Consider the following 12032-nt stretch of genomic DNA (forward strand, 5'->3'; position numbering starts at 1 on the left):
GATTTTGTCATCCAAACACCTTTTTTAGTGTAAGTCAAATGCCCCCTTTACTGTTTAAGTAACAATGGCAGATCAGGTGATATGCCAAATCATTGATCATCCATACTTTTTTTTTTAATAAACAAAAACCCATCTTTATTCAAGTTATTCAGTTTTTTTTTTTTCCTTTTAAACGGCAGAAACCACCAGTTTTTAGGGTGTGTTTGTATAATGCAGGAGTTTCTATGTAGATCTGCTGCATCGAAGTCTGATCCATCCCCCGTATCTGTAAACTTAAATGAGCAGCGGGAAAACTTGACAGAAAGCTTGATGCCGTGGTGGATGGGGGAATAATTAAAACGGCACCTACTTTCCTTGTGAAAAGCGGGTGCTGTGTTTGTGTTGCCATCGGAGGCCCTGCAGAAATGCTCTGTTTTTTGTGCATTTCTGCGGAAAACTCAAGTTTTCCATGGCACACAAACATGCGCTCAAGATTGCTGGGAAAACAAGTGTTTTTAACACTCATCGTCCATCGATTCTATCCCTCATTCCTTGTGCATGTAGCAAGTAGTGCTGGTAAATTAGCTTTAGAAGACGAGCTTGAAGTGTTTAAGCTTCGCTCATGCTTGCGGGCAGCCAAGCCGAGTTTGAGCTCATAACCGGCCTGAGTAAAATGAACCGAGTTCAAGCTCGCTTGTTTATGGGAAAAAATACATTATTTTTTAGTTGAAAGAGATAGTATTACAAAAAAATACATGTAAAATATAACTAAAAAATAATTTTTTCCTACCTAACGAGCTTATACCAACCGAGCCGAGATGAGTATCTATTGTTCATATTCAGTTTGCCGAGCCTATTTTAAGGGTTTGAACGTGCTCTTTACGAGCCCAACATGAGCCGGCTTTGTTTTCCAGCCCTAGCCGCGAGGCCCAGCGTGCATGATGTTATTAACAACGATGGCCGTTGATCACCACAATGCACGGTGACGATGCCAAAACGCCCATGCTTGGTCATCTGCCATATCACCTGATCTAGAGCCTATCTACACGGCTGAACCGTCCCGGATCACACGGGTCAGAATGTTTCCTTACGAACCGGGTGAGCCAGCCGGTCCGAAGACCGAATCGAATAGTATTTAGCTGCGACCGGTTCACGCTTTAACCCAACGGCCGGCTCGGTTTCTTAGATGCTGCAGCTCCCAACTGCTCCGGTCTCCTCGTCCTCCGCCGCCGAGGCTCATGGAAGCGCTGGGCGTCTTCTTCGGCGCCGCCTCTTCTGTCCGTGAAGCCTCTCCTTCTTCCTCCCTCCCCGGCGAACGGCGGCGCTCCTCAGGAGCTCCTTGCAAGATCTCTTGGGCAATGCCCCCTCCGTCGTCGTCGTCGTCACGAACCACAGATCGAACGAGACCGAACTGCGCGGCGTCTCCGTCTCCGTCTTCGTCTACGATTCCTCTCAAGGATGAGGAGGGGAAGAGGATTGGGGTGAGTGGGGACTCCTTCATCCGCCCCCACCTCAAGAGGCTTTCCCCTTACCAGTCCATACTTCCATTTGAGGTACATTCTTTGCTTTCTTCTCCTTCGTATCGGTTTCCTCCTCGGCGTTTTTGCGGTTTCTGCTGTTGTTCTTGCTTGTTCCCCCCCGTTGATAAACTCCGCTCGGCTCCGAAGCAGCGTTTGGGTTTACTCTATTTTGTTCTCTGGCTCCAAATTAGCAGAGTTTTTGGTTCCCTGCAGTGTTTTTTATTCATAAGAATGTATTGAGATGGGGAAAAGGAGATGGTCTTGGCCTTTTTCTTGAAACAACAGCATTCCTTGAAATTTGTCCCCTTTTTCCGCTCAATAAGAAGTGCTCGGTGTAATTTGCTGCTCTTACTCAATAAGAAATGCTCGGTGTAATTTGCTGTTCTTACTCAATAAGAAATGCTCGACATCTTTTTGAAGTTCTTGTGATCCCCGAAATCGGATACTTGACAGAGTGACGGTTAAGAGAACCGTTCACTGGGAAAGAGAAAGAAGCATCATTTGCCATTTTTTTGCGTTTTTAAGAGATCAAGTAACTTTGAAACACACATGTTCTTCTATTCCTTGGACTTGAATGTGGAAACAAACTATTCTAGAGTTGTACTTTATCACTAATTGAACGCTTCCGTTTGCCCCATGAAAAATTTCAACTAGCTACGAATTTGTCAGGCATGTTTCGAGAAGCAGAATTCCAATGAAATTGGCTCTTCCTTTGCTGCTTAATTCCTGAACTTGTGTATTGGATATTCTGGAGTTCCTCTACAAAGACCAGGATTTTGACTTCTCACCTATCTTGATTGGAATCTAAAACATGGAATTGGGGCGTTTTGTTTAGCAAACTTCAGATATTTGAGTCACTCTGGTATCGTGAGCTACTAATCAAAACTCATGTACTTAGAAACTTTCTTTTATTGATTTTATTTTGAGTCCGGAAGCGCTACTATGAGGTGGGAATCCCAATTCCCATGGCTGAGTTTTTATTTTCATTGGAATTATAATTCCCAAGTTGAGGAATTCAATTCCTCATATATATTGGAATTCTAGTTCCTCACTATTTGTAGTGTGGTGATTTTGTCTAGTGCAGCCACAGGCCCCTCTTTTTCTCTTGTTCATCTCAAATAAATGTATGGATTTATATAGTATATAGAATATAAATACACATGACTTTTGACTTTAGTCTTGTTGTTTTGATTGCAAAAAAAGTTCCTTTTATTTTTTGGAATTACTATATCTAGTTTGATGTGTTTTTCTATATGCATGTTGGACTGTTGTTCTCTCTCTTAATTGCAGTTCTTTGTTCTTTGTTTCGTAATATAGCTACATCTCATCAAAACATCAAATTGCTGATTTTTTGAACAGAGGATAAATAGTTTATCAGCCTAATTTTTATTACTTTTTGCACTGCAACTCGGTAGCTTTTATGTATCTTATATGCAGCTTTATTGTATTACAATTGCTATATTCATACCTACATTAATATGAAATCATTAGCCAGTGTTGTGAAAAGCGTTGAGGCGTAGCGAGGCGCTCCACCAAAAACCGAGGCGAGGCGTAAAGCGTAAGCCTCAATTTTTTTTTTTGAAAACTTAAAAAATATCTAAAAATACAAATAAATAAAGAAATGCTTTATTGATTAAATAACAATAAAAAATAGAAAATCTCAAATAAGTACTAAAAAATATGAGATTAACATATAAAAGTAACTAAAAAACTGATTACATAACTCAAAAATATATGAGATTAACCAAAAAATGTTAAAATATACTAATAAACTGATTACATAACTGAAATAACTGGAAAATATATGAGATTAACCTACAAAAGTTAAAATCTATGAGATTATTCTAAAAAATATGCGATTAACATATAAAAGTAACTAAAAAACTGACTACATAACTGAAAAATATATGAGATTAACCAATAAAAGTTAAAATATATTAAGAAACTGATGAGTTGTGGAGCCCGATTCATAGTTTTTCCCCTTACAGAAGGGGGGTCCGGGGGTTCCCCCCGGCGCGGATCCTGCTGCGCGGTCAGCGGGCGGGGGTCCAGGGGGGGCGCCCCTGGCGGGGGGTTATAGGAGGGCAGCGCCCCCCCTAAGATTTTTTTTTAAAATTCAGCAGCCCATTTCAAATGGGCAAATTTAAAACAAAATAAATAAATCCAAAAATGGACCAAAATGCATGTGCTCAACCAGGTTTTTATGTAGGTCGACCCAATTTATCCATCTTATGATCCGATCGTTGTATGGTCTATGCTTGGCAATAGCAGTGTAACTATATACTTGTTGATATTTGTTAGTTAACTATATACGTTTGACATGCTTCAGAATTTTAGCTTGTAATTGATAATCTAACTTCATATCTAGAGCATTTTATAAAATATAGGATAATTGTGCATATATATATATAAATATATATATATATATATAAATATATATATAAATATATATATATATATATATATATATATATATATATATATATATATATATATATAGGAAACTACTGTCAAATAGGGTTCTTGAGCACATGCATTTAAACTTAAATGATAAGGCAGACATTGTCTGAATGACAATATATCATGGCATAAGTTCAACAAATGTTCTCTGCTGGTTGTAATAAAGAACTGGTGAAAAAATATGCAGCTTGCAGTGAGGCGGGACCCGCGCCGGGGGGAACCCCCGGACCCCCCTTCTGTAAGGGAAAAAACTATGAATCGGGCTCCACAACTCATCAGTTTCTTAATATATTTTAACTTTTATTGGTTAATCTCATATATTTTTCAGTTATGTAGTCAGTTTTTTAGTTACTTTTATATGTTAATCGCATATTTTTTAGAATAATCTCATAGATTTTAACTTTTGTAGGTTAATCTCATATATTTTCCAGTTATTTCAGTTATGTAATCAGTTTATTAGTATATTTTAACATTTTTTGGTTAATCTCATATATTTTTGAGTTATGTAATCAGTTTTTTAGTTACTTTTATATGTTAATCTCATATTTTTTAGTACTTATTTGAGATTTTCTATTTTTTATTGTTATTTAATCAATAAAGCATTTCTTTATTTATTTGTATTTTTAGATATTTTTTTATAATATTTTTTATAATATTTTTTAAGTTTTCAAAAAAAAAAATTTGAGGCTTACGCTTTACGCCTCGAGGCTTACGCCTCGCCTCGGTTTTTGGTGGAGCGCCTCGCTACGCCTCAACGCTTTTCACAACACTGGTCATTGCCTTTCTTTCTCTCTTTTCATGCATTTAGAATTCTTCATTGCTATTCTTTAAATCCTATTGCTTGAACCTAAATTTCACACCAGTGTTCATCATATTCACTTTGGATTTTTCTTTTCATTCGATCCGTAGGTGTTATCATCTCATCTTGGGAGGAAGCCGGAGGATATTGTTAAACTTGATGCAAATGAAAACCCCTATGGTCCACCTCCTGAGGTAAGCTAAATCTTCCTTTTTCATTCCCATCTTTTATTCATTTTGAATAATAAAGTTGTTAGGTCTTCTAAGTTAAATGTTATACAAACAAATGACTCATATATAACTGTTTTTTCAATGTATAAAAATTTCTCATGGATTTGTCTTTCCATCAATTTCAAAAACTGATGGCTTTGTGTAAAGCAAACTTCTCTTAGGTGGTTGAAGCTTTGGCCACATTGAAGTTCCCATATATTTACCCTGATCCTGAGAGCCGTCGTTTATGTGCTGCCCTTTCTGAAGATTCAGGTCTTGATGCTGCTTATGTACTTGCAGGCTGTGGTGCAGATGAGCTAATTGATCTAATTATGCGGTATGATGCAACATTCTATGGGTGGATTTTTTAATTTCTTGGAAAATGCTACCCGCTAGCATCTCATCTCATGGATTTGCATTTTTTCCCATCATTATGATAAAGCAGTTGTGTGCTTGATCCTGGCGAAAAAATTGTTGACTGTCCTCCAACATTTACCATGTATGAATTTGATGCTGCAGTGAATGGGGCACTTGTGATAAAGGGTAAGACAATCATCTTCTGTTCTTCGAGTTTTTCTAATTATCTGCTTTTGTTTAACATCACATTTTGGGGATAATTAAATTGAGCAAGATTATCAAAATGTTGGGAACACTGATATTCAGCAGTCTTTCTGTTACCCATGTTCTTTGTGTTAGTTTCTATTAGTTTATTTTTCGCCCTCTTTGTAGAAGGTTAATCTATTTATTTTCCTAGGTCAACATGTTACTGCTCTTCTGAGTTGCTTTTTTACTTGCATCTAACTTGATAACTCCTGTTCAGTACCAAGGAAGCCAGATTTCAGCCTGAACGTTTCCCACATTATCGATGTTGTGGAGCAGGAGAAGCCCAAATGCATATTCCTAACTTCACCAAACAATCCTGACGGCAGGTGAGCATATCCAATTTTCCATCTTATTGCAACCTTTTCCAATGGCAAGAACAAGTCTGTGTGTTCTTGATGGAGTAACGCTGATAATCCTGATATCATACTTCCTACTTTCCAACTAGGCATCTTTGATAACACCAGGAAAATTTTACTGTTGGCATTCCTTATTGATGTTATTCGTGTAGTATTCACAATGTTTTGATTTTTTTCCTTCCAAGCAGCATTATTAGTGACAAAGATCTCAAATGTATTCTCAATCTCGCTGTACTGGTCGTGTTGGATGAGGCTTACATTGAATTCTCTGGGAAGGAGTCCAGAATGGCATGGGTAAAGGAATATGAAAATCTAATTGTACTTCGGACGTTTAGCAAAAGAGCTGGTAATTTGAAATAGCATGATTGTGTATTGCTTCTAAAGAATTGAGGCCTTTGCTTTCTATTCTCAATTTATTCTAGATTTTAATTGTCATAGATTGCCTATAATATTTTCAAATGCTAACCATCACTTCTTTTTGTTAAGATCAGCAACTACTCTTCCTTTAACCACTGAAATTTTGTTTCTGATTTTTGTAGCAGCATTTCCTTAAATCTTTTACTGGGGGTTTTGCTTTTCATGACCATTTTTTTTGTTCTGCTTGCTATTCTGCTGTTCCTTTAATGATCTATCATGCTACTTTTTTCTGTAAATTTCTTAGTGTCATATTATCATGTAATACACGCATGCTACTTTTTTCTGTAAATTTCTTAGTGTCATATTATCATGTAATACACGCACACACACATACTTGCTGCTAGGGAAAGACATCAGAAAATAAGGGCGCCTGCTACTATTCATTTTGATTAATATTGTAGAAGATGAAGAAAGGAGAAGAAACCATTAGCAATTCTTAACCTGCATGATTCTCAATCTAGAGTTGTGCTTAGAGTCCTTAATTTTATATAAAATTTGTGAAATGTTGCAAAACTATACCACAGATAAGTCTAATTTAGGAAAATGGATAAAAATTCCCTTCACGTCAATACAGAATACAACAAATTGGATTACATAAATATGGCATTAATAAATATAATAAACGCATCTTAACAGCCTTCCTCAAGCTGTAAATGGATTAATAGCTTGATATATCACTATCTAAAGCACTTGTATGATTCATATTAATGCATGACCTAAGGGAAGGAGGAGGAGAATGTATCAAATTCAAAAGGACTGTGGATTCAATATTATATGTGAAATTTCTGATTGATACAATTTATATTGTTTTATATATTTGATGTTGAGACTTGCAGTTGTTATATATATATATATATATATGGGAAAATATTTGCTACTAATGATTAAAAACCTAATTACTTATCATAATCACATGATTCAAAACAAGTTTCCTACTAAATGAACCATGTAGATCACATCCGTAACATTTGACCTACAAAAAATTGGAATTTTTTTAAGAAAAGTGTGATTTCTACTCATTAGTTCCTTTCCTTCATTAGTAGCCAATATTTATCCTATATATAATAGTATGTATATCATGTCTACATGTATGTACATGTATATACATATATATATATACATACATGTATATGTTTGTAATAGGTTATGCCTTCTAGGGGCATTTTGGTTTTTTTATATTGTTGTAATAGGCCCCCATTAGGGGCAGATTTGTAATTTTTTTTACTTTTTTTTTCCTTTTTTGTCTTTTATTGTTTATGTTTGGGCATCTTTAGACCATATAGCTGTTGGGAGCTCTCCAACAACTATATTTTTAGCCGTTGGGAGCTCCCAACAACTATATTGGCCCCTCTTTGAGCCTTTGTATGTGGTCTATTTAAGGGACATTTTGTCTCCTTTGTAAGTATGCTTCTCTTAAGCACTTCTCAAGTGAATAAAGATTATATTTTTTTATGTGTGTGCTCTCTTGAGTGATATTTGTGAAGTGTGCCCATTAGTGGCTTGTGTTTTGCCCATAGTGGCTTTGTACTTGTACTTGCATTGAAGCTTCCTTCCAGCAGTCTCTCATCCTGTTAAAGTTAGGTTTATGATGCTGAATTGTTGCAACTGGCTTTCTTGGCTTGTCTGGTCAGGAACATGACAGAAGGATAAATGCTGCATCTGTTATGACTTATGAACTGATTTTGGAGCAGGTCTAGCTGGGCTTCGAGTGGGTTATGGAGCATTCCCTCTTTCTATTATTGAATACATTCGACGTGCAAAACAACCATATAATGTTTCTGTGGCTGCTGAAGTTGCTGCCTGTGCAGCGTTAAGTAACCCTGGTTACCTAGAGGTGTTATTTTTTAGTTTCACGATCAAATATATATGATGGATTAAGGATTATAACTTAAAATGACCATATCTATCATGTTCGTTATTGCAGAAGGTGAAACAAGCATTGGTAACAGAGAGAGAGCGACTATATAAACTTCTGCATGAAGTGCCTTTTCTGAAGCCATATACAAGCTATGCTAATTTTATTCTTTGTGAAGTGACTGGAGGAAAGGATGCCAAAAAACTCAAGGTATTATTTTGTTTTCTTTTTTCTGGAAGAAGTGATTCGCGAATAAATGGTAGCCATTGTTTTTAAGTCATTGCCTTTTTTTTGAAGCTCTTGTTGCAAATATGTTTGAGTTTCTTATAAAGTTATCTGCAGTTTAAAGAATGCTTGTTTTTTTCTATGGGTTAGCTTCTGTGAATCACCATGGAAAACTGCCAGTTTGAAGTGCTTAGTTTGGTTATTGCTGGCTGCCTACATTCATCATACCTTTCAATTCCAATAAAAAATAAAATAAAAGACATTGGCAATATTCTCTTCCAATTATTTTTGCATGTACGTTGCTTTTTCGCTTTTCTCTCATATTCTCTCCTTTTTGGTCTTCTTTCCTTATTTTCTTCTTCCTTCTCTACGTCCTTTTTCTCTCACGTTTTTACCGCTTTATTGTTTTTTTTTCTGTTTAATCATTCATCTTGCTCCCCCTGTTTTTTAGCCTTTCCTTTTTCCTTTCAGTTTTTGTAGGCTTGTACGCAAGTCAACCTTTATAAGATGTTGGAGTGGTTCATGTTGAATATGGTTGTGGTTTTGCTAGTAGATTATTCTAATGCCTCTTAATTAGATGGATCCTCTAAGAATGGTAATTTCATTTATGTGGTTAACAAGATATAACTAATAATGAAGAGTTCACTAAACTCAGCTTTTGTGCAATTGGCTTTGCTGCCTTTGGCTTTAGGTGGGTCCAAGTATTGAGGCTGAGTTTTCCAGGTCTTATGGTCCTTAGCACTCCAAAACCTGATTCAACCAATTTCACATGAAGATGATACAATACAAAGAGGGCATTAAGTTGTGTGACAGTCCACAATCCTCAAATATAAATAAGTCTTGAATATCTTAGGAGTAAGAATGAATGAAATGATAAAATAATTAGTGAAAGGCATTGTTTGAAATCCCTATGACTTGAGAATTGACTAGGCAATAAATGCCTACGAGGCATATCTGACACTTAGGATGGATTAGTTGGCCATCTAAGGAACCAAAAAATATATTTTTAGAATTCAAATTATATTCAAATGCAAAAAGTAATATATATTATATTACATATGTTATACATATATATTGTACAAAAAAGTTGATATATATGTATGAGAAACATAAAGATTATATAAGAGGAAACAGTAGCATTCCTTTGACTGAAGATAGAAAAGTATATGAGAAACATAAAGATTATATAAGAGAAAATAATTGTATCAGGACACCCGCTCAACAGACACCTCTGAGGACACTCAAAACCGTGTGAAGTGAATGGGTTGGTTCTGTGCTTTCAAAACTTATTGCAGCTTCACCTCCCACCAAATCTATAAGAACTGGGCCACCAGCAACCATGTGATAGCTATAGAACAGGAAGAATTCAGCTCTCCTTGAACTATCCTCATTGATCCAACCAAATGTGTCAAGCTCTTCTCCCCACAAGACATGGGGGAATATCATCGCAACTTTGTTGAGCAACTGGATATAGTCTGTACGATACAAAAAAATACATGGATAGTTGGAATTCTATCTCATCTGGGCACCTGTGCGGCAGTTTATCCTTCCAAGTGTGATTATGGTCCACAGCAGCAAGATGGGGAAGGCTTTTGGATAGGAAGTTGTTACATTGATTTCAAAACAAGATAAATGAGAATGTTGGTAAACCAATATATAATATTGATTATCCATGATCTATTAAACGATCTTTATCATGACCTTCAAAGTGGTTGTTTATCAACCGAATTAAATCTTTTCTCAAGGATTCAGTAAATACATTAGTAGATCTGTCTATATCCCCAAGTATCTTTTCAAGCGCCCTACCTTCTGACCAGCATAGCTTGTGCACACACACACTATCTGCTTTCTGCTACATGTACAGTAACTGAAATTAATTGTTGGTGATGATTCCTTGCTGACTTGGGCAACACGTATTGCTATTCAAAAGATCAGTCAGGAAGGTGTTTCGTTTCAATGCTTTGAAGATAGATTGTTCTGACTTTATGCCATTGCTGAAGTAAAGTTACTCTAATTTTGGTGTTCATCAACATCTCTCTCTCTCCACACAGACATGCATAACGTTTCGTTGTGTTTTTTTTCATCTAACCAAAGAATGCCTTGAGTATGGATCTGTATCAAACTAAGTAGATAGTTTAGTTCTTTAGAACCAGTAACATAGGTGTACCTCTATTTCACATTTCATATATAACTGGTCTCACTAATACTTTAATTTCAGGAAGACCTTGTCAAAATGGGTGTGATGATACGGCACTATAATAATAAAGAGTTGCAAGGTTATGTGCGCGTTTCTGTTGGAAAGCCTGAACACACGGACATCCTTATGAAGTGTCTCCACCTCTTGAGTTGACTGCATTCTTACGTTTGGAACATTATGTGAGGTTGCATGCAGCTCCTTACTAAGATGCAAGTTAGGATAATAAAGAGCCAAACGATTGATTGCTGTGTGCAAGCAAGAGCTACAGGGATGATTGTTAGATTTTCTAAATTTGATACTGATTGGCAACACATTTGCTTTGTATGATATATTCTGGTTGTCTTCTCTTTTGACTCTCATGATTGTGGGGGTACTTCAGGAATGTTTGATGATAATACCCTCGTGACTTTGACAACCACTTGTTAGAACTTTGCTGGTAATGGAGTTAATGACAATGACGTTAGTTATCAGCCAGATGACTGCAGCATTGCCTGCTACTGTGACCCATGGAACATTTTACAAACGCTTCATGGAGTTGAGTCCTCTAGCCTTCATTGTGAATGAGGACCATGGCGTAGTAGAGGTGTGGATCCGTGCTATCGGCGAGATCTTTGAGATTCTCGAAGTTCTCGCTGAGAGGCGGGTCTCTTTTGCTACCTACCGGTTCTAGGGTGATGCCAAGAGTTGGTGGGAGACGACACACGAGGTGTGTTATAAACCAGACAAGCGACGCTTACTCTCCTGAGATGACTTTTTAGAGATGTTTTTGGACACTTACTTTCCACAGTAGTACACTCGATATTGCAAAATGCAGGAGTTCCTGGATCTCCATTAGGGCTCGATGAAGGTGGCAGAATACACCACACGATTTTGATACTTGGAGAAGTATTGCCCACACACCTACACCACTAATGAAGCACAGGTCAAGAAGTATGTGCACAGGCTGCGCGATAGACTGAGGACAATTGTGCTTACCAATCGGCCTCAAAATCTTAACTAGGCCATTCTGATGGCCACAGTATTTCAGGTGAAAAAATTAAAATTTTGTTTTTTATTTCTCAAAGACAACCCCAAATAAATAGTAATGATAATTTTTGTGTCACGTGACGACTGAAATTCTTTTAGAAAGATTGAGCTCAGACGGTTTGACATATCGAATGACAATAAAAACAAAGCCTCTAAACCTATCGCAGAAACCAGTAGAGTGTCACCTGCAAAGAAGGTCAAGGTGCAGCAGGGTGGTACTCGACCACAACAGACACCTGGAGTATGTCAGTACTGCAAGAAGATCCACTCTGGAATATGCTATAAAGCAAGGAGAGCGTGCATAAGATGTGGTGAGATAGGGCATTTTATCAATGACTGCCCTAAGAAGCCACCTCAAGAGGGAGCGACATCTACACCTCGAGGGC

The 12032-nt window shown here is 37.0% G+C and overlaps 1 protein-coding gene across 1 annotated transcript; it reads left to right on the top strand.

Moving 5' to 3' along the window:
- The first annotated feature begins 1158 nt into the window (after positions 1-1158).
- Positions 1159-11091, top strand: LOC149837946 (histidinol-phosphate aminotransferase, chloroplastic-like). Its single transcript, XM_090007542.1, has 9 exons — positions 1159-1532; positions 4869-4952; positions 5150-5304; positions 5413-5510; positions 5788-5896; positions 6115-6272; positions 8035-8177; positions 8268-8408; positions 10642-11091. The coding sequence occupies exons 1-9, from the start codon at positions 1218-1220 to the stop codon at positions 10771-10773; spliced, it is 1335 nt and encodes a 444-aa protein (XP_089863668.1). The 5' UTR covers positions 1159-1217; the 3' UTR covers positions 10774-11091.
- The last annotated feature ends 941 nt before the right edge of the window (positions 11092-12032 follow it).

This window comes from Nuphar pumila, chromosome 5, assembly GCF_984573655.1.
Source record: "Nuphar pumila chromosome 5, dmNupPumi1.hap1.1, whole genome shotgun sequence".
In the NCBI taxonomy this organism is placed as follows: domain Eukaryota; kingdom Viridiplantae; phylum Streptophyta; class Magnoliopsida; order Nymphaeales; family Nymphaeaceae; genus Nuphar; species Nuphar pumila.